The sequence below is a fragment of the Rattus norvegicus genome, chromosome 16 (assembly GCF_036323735.1).
Source record: "Rattus norvegicus strain BN/NHsdMcwi chromosome 16, GRCr8, whole genome shotgun sequence".
Taxonomy (NCBI): domain Eukaryota; kingdom Metazoa; phylum Chordata; class Mammalia; order Rodentia; family Muridae; genus Rattus; species Rattus norvegicus.
The window spans coordinates 51,074,001-51,094,735 of NC_086034.1; the positions used below are offsets into that span (position 1 = coordinate 51,074,001).

General features: G+C 45.3%; 1 protein-coding gene across 4 annotated transcripts in view; it reads left to right on the plus strand.

Moving 5' to 3' along the window:
• Positions 1-20,735, plus strand: part of Wwc2 (WW and C2 domain containing 2) — a 163,434-nt gene that overhangs the window by 82,905 nt on the left and 59,794 nt on the right. The window contains exons 1-4 of one of the 4 annotated variants that reach the window (XM_063275644.1): positions 9,791-9,908; positions 10,816-10,921; positions 11,028-11,104; positions 12,483-20,362. The exons of 1 other annotated variant lie outside the window; for it this stretch is intronic. In XM_063275644.1, coding sequence (XP_063131714.1) covers positions 20,318-20,362 — 45 coding nt within the window. In that variant the 5' untranslated portion in view covers positions 9,791-9,908; positions 10,816-10,921; positions 11,028-11,104; positions 12,483-20,317. Of the gene's footprint in view, positions 1-9,704; positions 9,909-10,815; positions 10,922-11,027; positions 11,105-12,482; positions 20,363-20,735 lie in introns of those variants that run through there. 2 more of the 4 variants (XM_039094772.2, NM_001109111.1) reach the window with 2 other exon arrangements.

Sequence of the window (20,735 nt, forward strand, 5' to 3'; positions counted from 1 at the left end):
CTTCACATATGCTCCACATCCATTTACAGTCCTTGATAATTCCAATATAAACTATCCGAGAGCCTTTTACTAGTGTTTTCTCCCCTCATCTTGAGTAAAGATTTTTGTGTTTTAATATGCCAATTTCCTTTTAACTTTGTCAGACATGTTGACAAAAGGATATAGATGTTGAATTCTATTTTTAAAAATTTAGATAAAAAAATATGAGCAGATAACTGTGAAAGCCAGAAGAGGGTGTCAGATCCCCTGGAGCTGCGGTAAAGGGAGGTCGTGAGTGTGGGGATGGACCTTGTGTCCTCTTAAATCCCCAGCCATCTCTCCAGCCTGTGGATGCTGTTCTGCGTGGATGAAGACTTAGTTTTGCATTCAAGTAGTTCTTCTGTGATTGAAGTTCTTATATTGAAGTCTTGTAGGGGAGAGAATTATTCTATTTCTATTCTTTTCTGTTTGTCTTTCTATTGATTTTGTAGCTTTGCTTCTTCCTTGTGGACTGTGGCTATGACAGTGTCTCTGAAGTCTTTGATTTTTCCCAGTATCTGTCACTAGCCTTTATTAATAGTCGTTGTCCTTGAAGAGTAGGTAACCTTTCTTTTCTTTTTTCTAAAAAGACTTGTGTACGTATTATGTGTATGTGCTGTGCCTGAGTTTGTGTGCACACACGAGCCTGTACTGCCGGCAGCAGCCACAAGAGGGCAAGAGCGGACGAGGAACCGGAATCCTGTGAGCCAGCCAGTGGGTGCCAGCAATGGACCCCAAGCCGTCTGTAGGAGCGGCGAGTGCCGTCAGCCGAGGAGCTGCCTCGATGGCCAGTCATGGGCACTTGAGTATTCAGAGACTATGCATTTTACTTTTAGAAAGTGGTTGTTTTAGTGGGTGATGAATCTGACTGGGCTCGAGTGGCAAGCTCTCGCCTGTCTTCTCTGGGCTTTTGTTCTAGGGTCATTTTAGTTTCCAGAGTCTCACAGACTGACTGGGTCTGCCTTGCAAATGTGTCACCCAGAAGTGGCCTGGATCTGGTAGCTCTCTATCCTGTCAGTTCTCAAGCTCCTTGTCATGTTTAGTCAGTGAGTTTAGTAGTGAGCTCATGCACAGACCTAAAATGTCCTTTTCTGAAGTGTGTCCTCTCTCTCATAGCTCTTCCTTGGGAACGGCAGCTCCAGCCTTGCTATGATGTTATCTGACACTTTACATGCGTGGGTGACCGTCAGGGCAGTGTGGGAAATGAAGCTGAGGTGGCGTCATGGTTAGCTTTAGTGGTCAGCTTGACACTCCTGGGAAGAGGGAACCTTACCTGAGGGTCTGCCTCCCTTAGAGAGACCCAGGGCCATGTTCTTTGTTGCTAATTAATGGTAGGGCCCAACCCATCCCTGTGACCCCTTCCATCCCTGGGAAGGTTGGCCTGGACTGTATGAGAGAGGACAGGAGCTTGGGAACAAGCCCACAGGCAGGGTTCCTCCACGGTCTCTGCTTCTGTTCTGATGGACTGTGACCTTAAGTCAAACGAATCCTTTCCTTCCTCAAGTTGCTTTAGTTCCGTGATTCTCAGCCTGTGGGTCTCTACCCCTCTGGGGGTCGATGGACCCTTTCACAGGGGTTGACAAAGACCATCAGAAGACACAGATTGATGTGATGATTCAGAACAGTAGCAAAATTAGTTACAAAGTAGCAAAAAATAATTTTATGTTGGGGATGTAGTAATAAATATTTAATCTCAATCAGGGTTTTCTACCCCGCCTTTGATTCAGTTCCTAGATAAAAGACACAACACTTTTATAGTTTTAACAAGCTTTAATCAGCACTAAAGCTGGGCAGATAGCAATCCTCTATGCCAGTCTACTTCCCCGCCATAACCCTGAGGTGTGACTTGCTGTGCTCTCCCTGGGTCCCTCTTACCCAGGCTGGTCAGTTATTACCCTGAGGTGTGACTTGCTGTGTTCTCCCTGGGGCTCCTCTTACTCCGCCATAACCCTGAGGAGTGACTTGCTGTGCTCTCCCTGGGCCCCTCTTACTCCACCATAACCCTGAGGTGTGACTTGCTGTGCTCTCCCTGGGCCCCTCTGACCCAGGCTGGTCAGTTATTATTCGTGGCCGAGTCTCATGATCATTTACCCCGTGGCATCTTCTCTTCCCTCCACCTTCTTGCTTTTCCTCACTGTCCTGCCTCAGGCCCCAAGCCCAGGAACTGAAAACCCCACCCATCTCTCCTCTGCCGAGCTATAGGCCTGGACATCTCTATTGGACCAATAGCTTTAAATTAAGGATCAATGTCAGTCACGTAGCATCACTTGATATACATGAGGATTCTCTTGTCCCCGAGGCAACCAGGACCAGTATTTAGCATGACTGTGTATAGCAACAGACCAGCTGACAATGTGGGGGTCATCACCACATGGTCTGTATTAAAAGGACCACATTAGGAGGGTGGGGAACTGCTGCTTTGCTCAAGTGTTTTATCGTAGGGAGACACCAGACTATAGCCTGAGGCTTCTGCTGTTCGTTTAGGGAGGGCCCTAGGAGACTCAAGCATCATCCCCACTTTTGACAAGAAGTAGGTTTTTGTTTTGGAGTTTTCCCTCTCAAGTCCATTTGTAATTTCATGAGATCTTAGGAACCAAGAAAACTTATTACAGCCGTAAAGCACGAAGCAGGAGTTACTCTTGTTTTTGACTTTCTTCCCAGTCCTTTGTCTTGCTCTTATCTTCTTTGATTGGCTTCTGGATCCTGTGCTCTCTGGGAGTGATGTGTGGTATGCGTCCTCCATGTTACCCTCCACAGCTTCCTAGGAGGTAAAGGACAGTCTGGTGTATGTATGATGCTCTCTATACAGTGAATGTCAGAGGAGGACATTCACCTCAGACCTTCCTGTTGCTTCCCTGTCTGCATCCTCTAATCCCCAGATGGACAAACTTATTTAGAGGGGAGAGAAAGTGTACATAGGTTTTTAGGTACCTCACATGACCGAGTAAAGCCTAACATACGTGAGACATACGTGTTAGGAGCTGCCTCAGCTATGACCCTGAGGTAGTGTTCAGCATTGCTAGAGCCCTGTGAAATTCATTAAAGCACTGTATACCTTTATCATACACACCCTTTCTAGTAGTCAGGCTTCCTCTAAGCTGTTGGGCACCTGAAATAATTTCACTCTCTGACTGACATAGTTAGACTCCTCCCTGATGTGCTAACCGCTTAGTGGAGGACACCAGCCAAAGAGCTGGCCAGGAGCCTTTCTGGCAGCCCCGGTTCGGTGCTTTGAACTTCAGGGCTGGTGGGGAAGCGGTGCTGTTGCTAAAGCTGCTTGCTATAGCGAAGCACGGTCCAGGCTCCAGAGGCCCAGTTCCTGCTTGGCCTTCTGTGAACTTGACTCAGGTTCGGGGTTATCTGGGAAGTGGAGTCTCAAGAAATGGTCTCTATCAGGTTACCTGTAGGGAAGTCTGGGGCATTTTCTTTTTTAATGATTGGTAAGGAAGGGCCTTGCCCCCTGTGAGTGGTGCCACTCCTGGGCCGGTGGCAAGTGGTCCAGGGTTGCACAAGAAAGCAGGTAAGTAAGCCATGCAGAGCAACCAGTAAGCGCCACTGTCCGTGTTCAGCTCCTGCCTCCAGGTTCATGCCTTGAGTTCTGTCCTGACTTCCCTCCGTGCTGAAGTGAGACCTGAGGGTTCTAAGAAGAAATAGATAACCCTTTCCTCCTGAAGGCGCCTTCAGTCTTGGTGTTTTGAGACAGCAATAGAAACACTTAAGACAAAGCACCCTCCTGTGACACCCTTGGGTGCTGCAATATTAGGCTCCTTAGAAGAATTATCTTAAATGAACTTTTAAAAAATTACTGTATTTATTAGTTCTTGGAGAACTGTGTACACGCATATAATGTATCCCAGTCATATTTATCCCTGCTCTCCTCCTAACTCCTCACAGGTCTCCCCTCAGCCTCATGACTTTCTGTGCTGAGAAATATTCAAGGGCATGGATCATTCGTGGGAACATGGCCCACCTACCAGTGGACACTCCCTTAAAAACACCTCACTCTCCCTCCCAAGCAGGAATCCACTTGTCACTAGCTGCTTGGTCCGAGAGGGGAGCTCCTGAGCCCCTCATCTGTCTGCACTGAAACGTCGTCTGCCTCGGTCTTGTGCAGGTCTTGTTCAGACACCATAGTTAGTGGCTGTGAGTTCCTAAATGCGGCTCTCCTGTCAGACCCAGAAGACAGTCTTGCCCGGGTTCTCCCTGACCTCTGCCTCTACAGTTTTGCTTCCTCTTCCCTGATTTTCCCTGGGCCATGAGGAGAGGAGTGATATAAACTCTCACTCATGGCTGAACACTGCTCAGACACCTGTGCTTGATGCTCGTGAGTGAGCAGTGTGTTATCTGCTGTACTGTGAGGCTTTCCTGTGAGGCCTGAGTCACAGTAATCTATGGGGACAGAGGTAGGAATTTGTAGAGAGCAATCTGATCCTGTGTCCATTCAGCAGAGCAGTGGTAGTAGTAGGTTTATGTTGGGACCAGTGAGTTTCCCAGTCCTGGGTTCTTGGCCAGATTTACAGTACCAGGCATGGAACCTGTACAGGAGGCCTGCAGTCCAACCAGAGAGAGTGATCACCTTCATAAGCCAAGCGGTCTTTTTGGCCGCGCTTGCCCACTGGTAAAGTAACTGGTCTGGCTGTGTGAAGGCCGGGAGTGGAAGCTGACAGAGCAACCCTTTGGCAGCTGGCCTCACATTTCTGTCAGGCGATTTCTAAAATGTAGCTAAGATCCTTGTGTGCATTTGCGTAGATTCTTCTGTGACACTCTGTTGCTTACAAAGCGAGTTTCCCACTTGATGTGAGAAGGATCGCCATTGCACGGAAAGGTCAGGGGTGGGGGGACAGGAAGAGCAGGGGGCAGGTAGGAGCCCCCCTCTTCTGAGGTGTTCCTGTGCTGCCTGCAGGAAGTGCTAGCTGACTCTCAAAGGTTGGGTGAGCTAACAGGAGAAAGATAGCCTCTGGTGGAGTTTAGGGGACAGGAGAAGGACAGGAAGAGCCAAAGGCTTCAGCAAGCTGAGAACATGGGGCTTGATAAAAGAATAAAGGACACTAAGTGTCTGGCCCATGTGAATCAGGACTGCAGAAGTGCAAAGGGCTAGGTCCGCTTGCCTGGGACTTTTTGGTGTTCTCTTTAATTCCTGCGGGATTCACTGGCATCATCCTTTTTCAGCCAGATGAAGCCCTGCCCTCTCTACATTGCTATATAATTAACCATCTTTTTCTGAAGATTCATGGGGTTTGGGGGATTTACTTTGTGTGCAATGATTTCCTCCAACACCTTTTTTTTTTTTTTTTTTTTTTTTTGGTTCTTTTTTTCGGAGCTGGGGACCGAACCCAGGGCCTTGCGCTTCCTAGGTAAGCTCTCTACCACTGAGCTAAATCCCCAGCCCCCCAACACCTTATTTTATTTAATCATTTAGTAGGTGGCTTAATCACTGTATGTGGGACAAGTGAGCAACGGTAAATTTTGCAGATACTTTATAAAGTGAAAGATAAGAAAAGTTGTTCATATTTATTTCATCCATTCTTTTGAACACAGCAGGAAGAGTAGAAGTCTGCATTATAGACAGAAGCACTATTCTCTGAAGTGTAATATTGTCTTCCGTAATAAGGTTTTGTATTTCCTATCTGTAAAGTTCCACATCTATGAAACTGATGGGGTATGAATTCTCTTGAGATATGTGATGTTTCAAAATGTAGTATATTACTTCCTTAATAGAGCAGACAGCATGCAAATTGCATTGCATTATGATATAGTGATCTCCCAAGGGCAGTAGGTCTTAATAAAAAAATACCACATTTGTAAAGCACACTCTCCTCGCGTGTTTACATTTAATAAATATTCTTTTCAAATCTGTTCAGCAAATATAACAGATGGAGATGAAGCCTCGTCTTGCTTTATGAAACCTTCGAAGACGCCTTTGGGAGTCCTCTTTCACAGTTCATATTTGAATTGTGCGATAATTCAGAAATAGAAATGTTTCCTGCCTCTCGTAACAAACTCAAGCCAGTCTGCCCGAGTGCTGCTCCGGACTCATCCAGAACACATTATTAGCGCACAAAATACTAATAACTTGTTGTCGCGTGCTCGCGTTTGAGTTCATTAATTTGAGTGTCAGTGTTGTAGCAGTATTTCATGGCCTTTCACTGTTGACAAATATTTAATAAAGTATACCAGTTCCCAAACATGGGGACAAAAAGGACTCACTGAAGGGATGGTTGCCTGCTTACTATTTTAATTTAAAACACCTTTGCATCTCTCCACTTGATTGGTTTAATAGTTACATATCTCATGATGACAAAGTACTAATCCTTGTTATCTTACAGTTCCTCTGGTCATGAATCAGGTGAAGCTTAACTGTCCTGGCTACAGTTTTCTTTCACAGCCCTACAATATGGTGCCAGGCTGCAGTCGTCCCTGGGTGCTGCTGGAGAAGACTGTTCAAATTCAGGCTCTGGTTCTTGGCAGCACTCCTTGCTGCTGCTGGCCAGAGGCCTCCTCACATCCCCTCTGTAGCCCAAGAAGACTTTAGGACCAGAAATTCCTGTTTGTTATGTGATGGGTTCTGTGCTGTAAGCCAGAGTACTGTCCCATGAATTAAGTACCCACTATCCGAATAGCAAAGACCCATGTTGCAATGAATATATGCACATACAGTCGAGCACTTCAGACCCTCACTGGGGGATCTCTGCCCCCCTTCCTTATTCTCCACATGGTTTGCTCCATGAGATTATGTCCTGAGGGTCTGCCCGTTCAGGACATGTTATTGTCCTGTTGGGATAGTGGCTGTAGCGTGTATTAACCCCTAGTAATGACATGAGATGGATATCTTTTGTATACTTAAAATATTTTTATTTATTTTTTCTTTTTTTTCGGAGCTGGGGACCGAACCCAGGGCCTTGCGCTTGCTAGGCAAGTGCTCTACTACTGAGCTAAATCCCCAACCCCGATATTTTTATTTTTAAAATAAGTTTTCACATTTGTGCTTTAGAGGAAGCTCAGCTTTTTATGGAGCAAGATCTGTAAGTCCAAGGCCGTGGTTCCGTGTCCTACTGAGCTAGGCCTCTTTGTGAATCACCCAGGGCCTCTCAGCTCTAAGAGCCTTCCTTGTCTGAACTGCTTCAGTTTAATGTCACACCTTACATCTGGAGGCCAAGTCACACATTCCCAGGAGAGTCTGGCCCCTGAGTGTCAGTCCATGGACAAATGAACACCTCCTCAGTTCTCAAAGTTTTAAAATTTATTTTATGTGTAGGAATGTTTGCCCCTATGTGTATGTGTATATCTATGTATGTGCACCATGTACACCTATGTCTGTGTATGTGCACTATGTGCATGCCTGGTACCCGGGTCAAAAAAGGGTGTCAGGTTTCCCAGTATTGGAGTTAGAGAAGGTTGTGGGCTACCTTGTGGGTGCTGTGAATTGAACCTAGGTTCTCTGCAAGTGCAATAAGTGTCTTAGATCACTGGGCCATTTTTCTAGCCCTGTGTCTTTAATGCTATTCATCCGAGCCTTTAAAATTATATGTAATCAACTTTAAACCTTACACTTTTTTTAAAGAAAGGATTTTTTTTTATTCACTTAATTATTTTATGTATGCGAGTACACTGTAGCTGTCTTCAGACACACCAGAAGAGGACATCGGATCCCATTACAGATGGTTGTGAGTCACCATGTGGTTCCTGGGAATTGAACTCAGGACCTCTGGAAGAGCAGTCAGTGCTCTTAACCACTGAGCCATCTCTCCAGCCCTATAACCTTATTTATTAAAAGCAACTTTTTCTTCTACATTCCAAGGAAGGAGGGAGACAGACAACTTGTTAGGCAAGCACTACCCATGAGCCACATCCCTAACCCCTTCAGTCAGCTCTGTTAAGGTGTAGTACAATGATTTGTATCTGTTTTCAGCATACAGCTCATGGGTTTTTTAACATGTGTACATCACATAACCTTTGTGATAACCAAGAGATGAATGTAATGTTTCTGCCCCTCAGTAAGGACGCTTGCCCTCTGCTACAGTGAGTGTCATGGCTTCACAGGTAACCATAGATCGGTTTCTGTCTTTGGTCTCGAGCTGCTTTTGGCCAGGATTTGGTATACTTGCTTACACAGTGAGTACGGTTGGGGTCTGAGAGCTATGCTCATTGCTAGCATCTTTTTCTTTTCACTGCCGAATAGTACTTATTGTATGAATATACCAAGATTGATACTGCAGTGGTGGCTTTGTCTGCTGTGAATACAGTGGCTAATAACTTTTATTCATATATTTCTATTAACACGTGTTTTCGTAGTTCCTGAGTGAATAGGTTGCTGAATGCTGGCCTGTCTGATAGTAAGCGAAGTTTTATGAAACAATTATTGCATTGGACATTTCTAGCCACAGTGAATGAGAGTCGTAGTTCCTTCATGCTCTTCCCAGCACCTTGGTACTGGCAGTTTGAAATTTTGATCTTTTAAAAATGCATTTTTATTATTGTTTTGCCTGCATGTGTCTGCCATTTAAGGGCAGTGCCTGTGGGAGCTAGGTGGAGGTCTGTAGTTGGAACTGTAAAATGAGTGTGAGCCACTGTATGGATGGTGGGAATCGAACCCAGGTCCCCTGTAAGAGCAGCCAGTGCTCTGACCATTGAGCCATCTCTCCAACCCCATAAATTTTGATCACTTACAGTGTGATGCCATTGCTTCACAGTTTATCACGTACTTCACTGGTGCTGTGAGCTTCTCCACCTCCTCTCCAGCCAAGAGTGTGTATTCTTTGGGACTTTTGTCAGTGTGGACATTTTGAGGTGGTCTCTTAGCCAACCTGCACTAGCCTCCTTGAGGCTTCACAAATGCCACAGTTTGCCTTGTAGACACCAGCACATGGGTTCTTCTTGCCCCAGTATTTGGCAAATACATTTATTATAAAATAAAAGGACTAGGGTGACCCCTCCCAAAGCCCATGTCCCACTGGCAGGGGTTATTCCTGGTTCAGAGAATTTTACACTCACTCAAGAACTTCCTCCTCAGAGCAAGAGCAAGGTGGCTTTGGTGTTACATTTTCTAGTCTACCACAGAGTTACTGATACTTTTGGTAAATGCAATAAAGGATGAATTCATCGAAAAATAACCAGGAAACTTAAGTCCCCATATTTATAGATCGACAGGTATGTAATAATTGAGTAAGACTGCTGTTAAGAGTCAAATGTCCTTTTGATTTGTTGTTATTGGTTTTTATTGCTGTGGTTTGAGGACAGTGGTAGTCTGTGGCCAGGAGCCAGGAGCCAGGAGCGGTGCTCGTGTAGTGTAGGGGGACAAGAGTCCCGTGTTAGGTCAGTGGAGTGTGTGCGGCCTTGAGAAGTCCATTTGGCTCAGAGTATCCATGACCTTGGATGCTGATAATTTGGCTCTTGTATTTTGGGGTGTCGGGGAGCCAGAGAATTCCGATGATCTGATGGGTGACATCTGAGGGAAGGGCTTATAGTTGCAGTGCACTGTGGTCAAGGACTGCAGATGAAGGGACAAGGGATAGCTTCAGAGTCAATAAAGAAAACAGCCTTGTCCTCCAAGTTTTAAACAAGTCACTTCTTAGATGTTTTCAGCAGATGCTTTACAGGATACAAGAATACAAACTAGCTAGTCCTTTGATGAATGATCCCACAAACAGTGAAATCCCAACACAAATTCCCACCTACTGTCTTTTCAGAAACCACACAGATTGAAGATCCGAGAAAGCAGTGGAGGGGCGAGCAGGAGAAGATGCTCAAAGACTATCTCTCTGTGGCTCAGGATGCACTCAGGACGCAAAAGGAACTGTACCACGTGAAGGAGCAGAGGCTGGCGCTAGCCCTTGATGAATATGTGCGGTTAAATGATGCCTACAAAGAAAAGTCAAGCTCTCACACAAGCCGTGCGTACTGTTTACACTCCACATCCGAGGGTGGGATGGAGAGAGAGGTGACAGGCACTCACACTGCTGTGCTTAAATCTTGAGCCCCTCTCAAGCCCTGGAGATGAGCTCCCACCCTACAGCTTGCTCAGGGAAATGCCCCGTCCTCACTTGAGGACAAATCTCCCCTTTTGGGCATTGGACAAGCCTTCTGTTTCTCCAGATGCTTCTGACTGGTTGCCATTGGTTTATGAGTAAATGTCTCTGTCAGAACAAGCAAAGTAGGTCAGAGCCACATAGTTGTGAGCTGCCCAATTTGGGTGCTCAGAACTGAACTGCGAACCTCTGAACGCAGCAAACACTCTTTGAGCCCAAATTTGAGTCATTTAAAGGGGACTCCTGCTCACTGTTGTTACAAGGGAGCTGGGACTACTGGGCTCGTCCTTCCGCCTCCTCCTGTCAACTGCCAGTCATCTGGAGCAGGCCTTATTTAAAGGAGCAGCTCTGATGGGCTCAGAGGCTACAAAGCAAGCGTTGGTTCCTTTACGGACCCAGGACAAGGTCCTTTGCAGTATTTTTTGTATCCTGAGGTTTTGTTTTGCTTTGTTCTTAGTGTGCCAAAGGCTTGAAGAGCCAGACCTGGTGGCCCACACCAGTGATCCTTGCATTTGGAAGGCTGAGGCAGGAGAACCACTACAGCTTTGAGTCTAGCCTAGGCTACATAGTTAGACCCTGTTTCAAAAAATAAAGTAGGTTTGAAGTAAGCATGAGACCCTATCTCCTCAGAGAGAAAAAACCAGATCCATAAAAAAGAACATCATCAGTCTCCGCCCTCTGTGTCGCAGGAACCAGGAAGGGCTGCGTGTGCTGGGCATGTGCTGGACCACGAGCTATTTCTCCAAGCCTCTCACTTTTTATTTTAAGCCAGGATCTCACTAAGTTGTTTAAGCTGCCCTTGAACCTTGCCTTTAGCCCAAGAAGGACTTGATGCTGCAATCTTTCTGCCTCAGCCTCCCATCTTACTGGTGTTACAGGTATGGCTGAAATGCCAGGTCCAGCCCCTAAGCCTTGCTTGTAAAACCAGTTAATTGTAAGCTTATGATTATTGCAATTTATAAGTAATTTTTTTCTCTCTTAAAGTCTTCTCAGGATCTTCATCTAGCACTAAATATGATCCTGATATTTTAAAAGCTGAGATCTCCACCACACGATTAAGGGTAAGATGGCTTTTACTGTAGTTCGTGATTGGACAAGTGTGTAGAAGCTTCAAGTCATGAAGGAAGCATGTGTGGTCCTCTCCCAGTTTTGTCTCTGAAGGAACCTCTTCACTCTGCCCTGATGGTAGTCTTTCTCCTTTGTTTGAAGTTTGGTCTCCCATCCAAGTTCTAACCAGGCCTGACCCTGCTTAGCTTCAGAGATCAAATGAGTTCTGGTACCATCAAGTAATATGGCCTTAGACTAGGATTACCTTTGTGACTGGTGTTGGCTTTTCTTTGACTGCAAGGGAAACCTTGCATCCTGATAATTCACTTTCCCTCTCTGTCTTCTAAGCTGCTTTGTTCTTTCATCAGATAGATGTCCTGGTATTTAAAAAGTAGGTGCCTGCAACCTCCACTACCTGGTCTGTCTGTCTGTCTTCCTCAGGAAGAATTATTTCCCGATCATTGCTCTAATTATTTTGATCAGGCTGCTAAATGCCAATCTGGTTTATCCTTGGTCAGGGATCATAAGGGCTGTGCATGAGCAAATTTCTCATATTTAATAAGCTCCAGGGTCTTGAGGCATCTTACCATCATAACCCAAATGCCGTGTGCATCCTCTCACGTAGCCTCACAGCCACTCTCTCTGGGGCCACGCTCGCCTTGCTAGCAGGGTCTAGTGCCTTCCTTAGCACTTGGGAAGCTGGAGCACTTCCACATACGTGGCTCCACGGCATTTATTTCAAGATCCATCCACATTCCCATCCACGTTTACAGTTACATAAGTGCTGCTTTGGGAGACACAGATCTCTGCTGTACCCCGATGTGTGACCATTTATTCAGGGTTCTGCTCACTGATAACTAGGCCTCTTTGTACATACCATACATTTTTTTTTCTTGGTGGGGGGTGGGGTTTGGAGACAGGGTTTCTTTGTGCAGCCCTGGCTGTCTCAGTACTCACTATGTAGACCAGGCTGGTCTTGAACTCACAGAGACCACCCACCTGTCTCTGCCTCTGCCTCCCGAGTGCTGGGATTAATGTGCCCAGCTACGTGTACATGTTTCTGAGATAAGAGTAAGATTGGCTTGTCACACTGAGCCCATCGTTTAGCAGGGCTAGCTTAGCTGACCGAGTGCTTGCCTAGCGAGTACCTTAGAACAGACAGACCCACGCCCTGTTTTTCGATGGATATTGCCAAAGAGTTGTAACTCGGGTTTCCAAATATTTGCATCAAGGCTCTGAATCCCTTAATACTTAATGACTTGTGCTTCCATCCCATAGACTTTGGGTTTTTGCTATCGTGTGTTTCCAAATATTCTCCTCCCTCTCTGGAAGTCAGTATAGTATTTGCTTCATTTTCAAACACCTGAAGTTTTTTTTTATTATTTATTTCAGCTGAATTCTACTCCATCAGAAATCTGAGAATGATCAAATATCTATACACATAGAAAGCCTAACGCAGCTTCCAGAACCGAGACAGGTTGTAGAGACAAATCTCCACTAGCACAGTCGCCTGTCAGCAGCATGTGAGCACAAGTGTTCAGCCTTCTGACCCAGGATCAGCTGACGGACCTTTGAAATGCGGAAATCTGGAAGGGCTGATAGATAATTCTGGGTCAGCAAAGATTATCAGTCAACTATTCTGCAATGTGTCCCGTTGTGGACAGTGTTAGTCTGTGGTGAAATAGGCAGTTTCTGCCCAGTGGCTGCCCAGCCACAAGGTATAACCTCACCTGGAGGTGGCGATGCTTAATTTCTTCATTAAATCCACCAAAGGGGACTGTTAGGAGCAGATATGCTCAACAAAGATAAATAACAATAGATATCATAATTTGTGGATTTCTGACGTTATTGAAAACCATCTATCTATATAAGGTAATCTGGACTGTTGTCTGTTAACTATTTTCAGTCATTTCTGAGGAGAGTAACAATGTTAATTTTAAATCAATAAGAAATTTATAGCAGAGAAAAATCTAATCTTGTATCAAATAAATTCTGTATCAGTGTAAAAGATCCTAACTTAAGCTTAGCAATAAATATAAGGATTTCTACCAGAAACACATTTGTACCCTCTTTTCCCTCAAAAAATCAGTGCCAGTCCTTGAAAAGGTAGAACAATCATATCTTGGACTTAGTGATATTTTATTTCTCTTTTTCTCGGATGATTTGACCTCTTAGTCCAATTTTACGGGTGCTTACGGCAGGCTAAACAGCAGATCACGTGAATTCCTTCACTGGCATTGTGTCGTGGGGGATTCTCACCCTTCTCACCGTGAGTCTCGGCCTCTCCACTCTGGCTCCCACCTCCCTCCATGCTTGGAGCAATGGAGTTGATGTCTCTGGGAAAGAATGTAGTCTGAACAGCCGGTGTGGCTGGCGGAGACATCCACTGTAAATGGTCAGCCTTGATAGCTCTATAAATAGAGCGCTGGCCTAGCAAACACAAGGCCCTGGGTTCGGTCCCCAGCTCCGGAAAAAAAAAAAAAAAGAAAAGAAAAGAAAAGATAGTTCTATAAAGCCTGGACAAACAGCCAGGCAGAACAGGAAAAAGAATTTCAAGTAGACTGAAGGGAATTATTTTAGATTAAGGCACTCTATCGGGCCAAGGAAGTGAATATGCTTGAAATACATTGTGTGCTTGTTTGAAATTATAAAAGGATAAGTAAACCTGTTTTTAAACCATTTTTTTGAAACTGAGTCTCACCATGTAGCACTGGCTGGCCTAGAACTCATTATATGGACCAGGCTGGCCTTGACTTCATAGAGATCCCCCTGCTTCTGCCACCTAACCCTAGGATCAATCTATCATCCCACATAGATTAAAATATGTTCTTTAATAGGAAAGATTGCATATGTTTTGGTTCCCAGTAGTCTTTTGTCTGGTCTTACATGTCATCTGTGATGTTTTTGCTCTCCTGGTACCCTTTCTAGTTTCATGACATATAGTCCCCTACCTTCACAGGTGCTAGGTTCTGCATAGGAGAGAGAGCGTATCTGTCTTCACGAGCATGCGCTCCCTCAGTACTGATTCCAAATCTGCCAGTTTTCCTGTGCATTTCATTTCTCCTTGTGACCAAATACAGCCTTGTGTGCGTGTGCTGCATCTTCATCGGGCCTCTGCGGATGCACGGCCAGGCTGCTTCTGTGTCCTTGCTGCTGTGCACCCTTCACTGAACGGACAGCTGGCTGTCAGGACTGACTCGAAAGTGAGAAAGAATCAAAAAGAAGGGAAAAAACATCAAAAAACACAAAAGAGGGCTGGAGAGATGGCCCAGAGGTTAAGAGTACTGGTTGCTCTTCCAGAGGTCCTGAGTTCAATTCCCAGCAACCACATGGTGGCTCACAACCATCTATAGTGAGAGCTGGTGCCCTCTTCTGGCCTGCAGGTATACAGGCCAAACACTGTCTACATAATAAATCTTTTTTAAAAAAGCACAAAAGACATGAAACTGTCACTTCCAAAATAGCAAATATCATAAGAAACTCACACTTATTACATCTAAAATTTAAGATGAAATGAAAAAATTTTAAATTATTGATCAAAATTGACTCAAACTAGGTGGAGTGGCATATGATCTTAGGAATCAGAAGCTGGTGAATCTCTCTGAGTTGAAGGCCAGCTTGGTGTACGTAACAAGGTGCAGGCCAGAACTATATAGTGAGATTCAGTCTAACAAACAAACAACACAAAGCAAGCCGCATTATACAAACGTTGGGATTTCTGAGAAACAAGATTAAACAAGTTCAAGTTTAACAGCGACTTGTATATGTGGATTGGATGAGAATTCTAAAACTGTATATGTCAGGAATATAAGCCTAGATGCCAAAATCCTAAAGTAATCACAGCCACATTTAAAAATACTGTATTATGACCAACTTGGGCTTCTTCCTAGGAATACAATCCGAATATGATTTAAAATGTAACATAGCAATGGGAAGAACCTCTCCAGTAGACAAGGTGGAGCTTCTACTCGTGTCTTTAAAACTGTGCGTGCGTGCGTGCGTGCGTGCGTGCGTGCGTGCGTGCGTGCGTGCGTGCGTGCGTGCGTGCGTGTCAGAGGACACCTTGTGGAGCCCACTCACTCTCACTTGTGTGTGGGTTCCAGGAATTGTCAGACGTGTACAGGAAGCACTCTTACCTCCTAACAGCCGTCTTTACTCTATCTTAAGTGTTCAAACCGAGTAGCCCTACTGAATAGAGTATGAGTAACAAAGAAGACTTGGTCTCAGGTTCCAGCCAGGTATTCAGGGTGGGTGCCACTCAGAAGGTGACATTTACCAGATTTGCAAGGGTAGTGAGGAAGCTAGTCTGGTGGGAGGAGCTAGCGTAAGGTTCTGATGTTGGAAAGTGCAAGGTGTTCTGGGTACAGTACAGTATCAGATGTCGCCTATGCAGGTATCACTGGGAATAAGTGCGGAGAAGAGCTGGCTTATGAGTCAGCAGAGAAGTAAAGACAGCACACAAGCCCTGCAGAACACTGTGAGGATCTTGGGATTTAATTTGAAATGAGAGTTTGTCCAAGTATTTTTGGCTACTTAATCAGTTTGTAGTGAAACTATGGTTTTCAGTCTTCTCCTGTTGGAAAGTAATCAATTATTTATATATTCCATTTTTAAAATTTTTCTTGTTATATTTTTTAATTTAATGGCTTTCTTAAGTAACATTTTATTCATTTAAAATAACACAGATTAAAAATTTTGCAGCCATCAAATGGACAGATGGTGGGTTTCAGACTATGTAGAGCCCCTTATTACTAGAATCTAATTGTAGAGCACTTGAACCTCTAAAAACAAACCTGTCCCCATTAACAGTGTCTCCTCATTCCACACAGCTCTCTTCTCCAGCCACTCAAATGGCAGACTGTAGCCACCATTTTTCCTGCATCCCTAGATTTGTGTGTTGTGACTGTATCACACAAATGTCAATATGGTGGCTTAAATCAGATTGGCCCCCCATAGGATCATATATTAGTCATTCAGGAGTGGAGTGGCACTATTTGAGAAGGATTAGGAGGTGTGGCCTTGTTGGAGGCAGTGTGTCATGGTGGGTTAATGGCCTTTGAGGTTTCAAAAGCCCATGCTGAGCCTAGTTCTTTCTCTGCTGCTCTAATCTACATGCTGCCTTCATGCCACCATGCTTCCTGCCCTGACTACAATGGAGAAACCTCTGAAACTGTTAGCAAGGTCCCACTTTCAAGGTTTCTTTAGTAAGAGTCGCCGTGGTCATGGTGTCTCCTCACAGCAGTAGTGCACTGACTGAGACGGTCAGCTGTAACACCCGGCCTCCTTTGGTCGGCTTCTTGGTTGCACTGATGTTTCAAAGGCCCCTTCTGTGTGGCAGCACACAGGGATGCAGCAGCCCTTTCTAGTATGGAGGAACAGACTGTATGTTTCCTTCCGTCAGACGGTAGGTGACTGCATCTGTGAGGCTGTGGACATGCATGTACACATGTTTGAGAGGATACGTTTCCATTTCTCTAGATAATTGCTTGTTATTGTTGGGCCATGTGATAACTTGCTGGTTTGTTTTTACGTGTTTGTAAAGAACGTTTACATAGCTCTATATTGTTTTTATTTTCAGACAACAAATTTCCTAGATGTTCTTAGGATTTTTTTCACATAGGCTCTATAAAAATTTTTATTGGAGTATCAATTTTTTTTAACCATCTTATTTCATAAGGCAAAAAATCCTTTAATTAGTCATCATAAATGGTTCTAGCAGCTTCTGGGGTTCTGTTTTCCTCTGTGTTTTTAAAGTTTAAAAACGGTGTTCTTGGTCCTCTTGTTATCTGGAGTTGATGAGATGGTGCAGATTGGGAGCGGAGTAGGAGTAGAAGTCGAGAGATTTCCAGGAGCAGCAGGGCAACAGTTGCCCTTTCTTGTCTTATAGAGAAGCTTCCTGTGAGACAGTGGAGTGACCGTGAAAGGGAGGGTGCTCATTAGTAAAATACCACTTTGCTCATTATAGCTTTAATGCTGTTGGGTTCACCTCAGGGGCAAGACTGGGAAACCTGCCTGTCTCCTGCTGATCTTTCAGAGGCCTCCGGGTTTCGGATTTACCTCTCCTTCTCATCATCCTCTTCAGTCTCCTGCTTTTAAATTAAAATGGTGCTCCAGGACTGTGCCAAGTGGGAGGAACAGCTGTGGGTTCCAGCCATAAACACTAGATCACGGCATCTTCTAGTTTTCAGAAATAACTTGGAAGTCAATTTAAAATGTCAGTTATGTTAAGTTAGTCAGTAGAGAAAGCAGGAAATGTGCAAAGGTCGTGAATTTCTTGCCTCTGACTTCGCACTCTGGGTTGTGCGTTTGATTCGGAGGAAACTGATGGATAAAAAACTGGGAAGCTTCTTCTCTGCCAACTCTGCGCTGGGGGCTGTGCATGTCGTCAAGTCTGACCAAGGAATATGGACACTTCTAAGTCAGAAGAAAAGGCCACAGGTTTCACGTAGTCCCAGTTTGCTATAACTCTAACTGTAGCTCTAAAACTTCTCCTGGGTCCCACCCTGCTCTCTGTTAGGCTCCCCACTGTTTTCTCTGCAGGTCCACACTCCTCACATACATTATAAGCATTAGATGTCGCCATCACACATAATTGGGAGAACTGAAGATGGGAGTGGTTGGCATGATGACCAGAATAGAAGAACTATCCGTTACTGCCTCTGTGGAGAGAGTGCGCTCCAGCGTGTGCTCCAGCGTGCGCTCAGCATGCAGACCAGCACTGGCCTGACCCTCCGGCTGGGTGGCTTGGAGTGGAGCACAACAGTAACACGCTCTCCCATAGCTGGTGAGGAAAGGAGAGGCACAAAACTGAAGGACAATTAGAGTGTCTGCCTGGAACCCAGGTCCATTCTCGTTAGTCAATATAATGGGAGTGAATTGTTTCACAATTAAGAAACAAAATCCATTTGACTTTAAAATCAATACTTGGGAAGTAAGAGCCATTCAGGTAATGTACCAGACTCTGTAAGCTAGGAGGCATTGTGCTTAGCCAGTGTTAGGTAAATTGAATAACGTGAAGCTGAGGCAGCTCAGGTTAGCCTCCTATGTCATTGCTCCATACACGATACAAGTCAGAGGTCAGGGTGCTCAGGATTAAATTTAGATTTTTCAATTTTTAGCTTTTATTGTGTGTGATAGAGACCTTTAACATGAGCTCTAACACATGTTGAGTGTACAGTGCTGAATCGCTAACCATAGGGGCCCTGTTGCACAGTGGAACGTGTTACCTTGTATGAATGAAAGCTTATTGCCCACTGAACAGCGCTGTCCATGCCCTTCCTTCCCTGGACGCCATTCTCCCTCCTGTGGGTCTACTTACATAGCTTGTACAAGTAGAATCGTGCACTGTTTATTCTTCTGTGAGTGGCTTCTTTATCTACTGTGGTGTCCTCAGGGCCTATCCGTGTTGACATACTTCAGCATCTTCTGATTTTTTGTGGACCTGAATGCTGTCATTGTAGGGACACACCATATTTCCTCTGTGTGTTTGTCGGTGGCCGTTTGCTGTCTTCACCTCTTGGTCACTAGCATATGTGAAGCTTGCTAGTATCTCTGAGACACCGAGAATCTGAGACATTTAAATTGACCTGTCATTCTATCCTCAGTGACTCCTACTTAGGGCGCCACTTTCTGTCAGTGTGTGACACTAGTTGGCTTAATTCAGCAGCTCTACATGGGCCCAATAAGATTCTACCACCGCTCTTTTCAAAAGTAAAGACGGGTCTCAACCCATCTCTTTGAGTTGCTATTGACTTCTTGATGTATTTTGCTTTGTTTTGTTTTAAATAGAAGGGTTATTGTCTTTTTAACAAAACATAGACACAAGCTTTGGATTCCTGTACCCGGGGAATGAGCGGTTGATTACTCCTGGCTCCATTGGCATGTGAATGGCTGATGTCTGCCCCAGGATCTGAGGATGTCTGTCAGTCTCTGCTCTTCACCACTGCTTCCATTGCACAGTGTCCATCTCCGCCTCCGTCAGGCCCCCCAGCCATCTTTCTTCTAATAGCACTGAGCTTACTTCTAGAAATGTAATTACTTGTATTATTTGCCATGACAAAATATAAGTGGGCACAAATGAAACGACAGATTGAACTCTAAGGTGCAAGTTACTGAACTTTAATCTACTTTAATCCAAATGCTGTGCTTTACACAGAAAGACATGACTCACACAGTGCTGGCCTTCTCTTCTGACCTCTCTCACACACTCATGACGCCCGCTCCACTCTGCCCTCAACTCTTTCTGTTTCTCTTGTCTCTTCTCTGGGGTTCCTGGATAATGAAGGTATTTGAGGTGTTTACTGTTGAGGTGAGCTCATATATTCTCATATTTGTATCGTGCATGTCTCCAAGTCTGCTTTCTTTCTCTAATCTAACCCTGCTTGAATGTCAAGTCCTCATGTTCCACTCGACCACAGCATCTCCTAGATTGAGCCTGCTCTTTGGGAAGGAAGTTTCCTCCTCGGGGATACCAAGCCAGGTACTTGAAAGACCTCTCCATGCCCACCCCTGCCTCCCCAAGCACACGGACTCTCTCACTGAGTCCTATGAGCTAATGCCTCGCCCGAGCTCTGCTCTCTGGAGCAGTTGCCCTCATCCTGGCACACACAGGAAGCAGGCACCCCAGTCCCACTGGCCCACCAGGGCGGTCATCACTGTGATTCTCCGTCATCACAGAGCAGGGCTTGCTGTAAATCCCTCCATGATTCCTGCATGAGTGTGCTTTGCACGCAGTGTTGGAGCACTAGACATAACCAAACCAAAATGGGGAAGGAAAGATTTATTTACCTTCTACTTCTGTGGCTCACTCCATCACTGAGGGAAGTCAGGGCGGAAACTGAAGCAGGAACTGAAGCAGAGGCCTCAGAGGAACACTTCTGACTGCCCACTCCCTGCCCTCATCCTACCCTCTTTCCGGTACCACTCAGGAACACCTTCCCAGGGTTGTACTGCCCATGCCAATGTCGTCACTCGAGAAAATACAGCACAGACTTGCCTATCGGCCATCTAATGGGGGCCTTTTCTCGATTAAGAGTCGTTTTCCAGATAGTTTGTGTCACGCTCACACGCACACACACACGTACGGAGAGTTCTCATTACTCTTAACATAAGGTATTAATCTTCAACATGACTTTAAGACTACATCTCTGACCTTTTGTAGCCCCGGCTTCCCCTGCTTGTGACCCAGCAACAGAAGCATTCTTTACTCCTGAGGACCAAGTGGCTTCATGACCTGGCACTTGCCTCACCCTGAGCCCCTTCCCTTCTGCCGGGTGAGAGCACACTCACTCACCCACCCCTTTCCCCCCACCTCATGCCATTTCCTCAGACGGCCTCTGTCCAACCCCTCACACTAACCTGAGCCCCACACCCCTCTGTGTCTCCTCACACACCTCACTTTTCCTTGCTGCTTGGAAAGCTTCGTTTGTCTGGGTGACTATTTGTACAGAACCCACCGACTCTTCTGTGCTTCAGTAAGGACCCTGGCGTGGGATGAGTAAAAGGTGGTGTCTGTCCATGTCTCAGGCCCAGACCTGGTCACAGGACAGAGTCAATAAATACTTCAGAATGAGTAAATAAATAAAAAAGTTCAGAAACACATTACAATATGGTGCAACAGATTTTACTTCTTAAAGCCATTGCTTG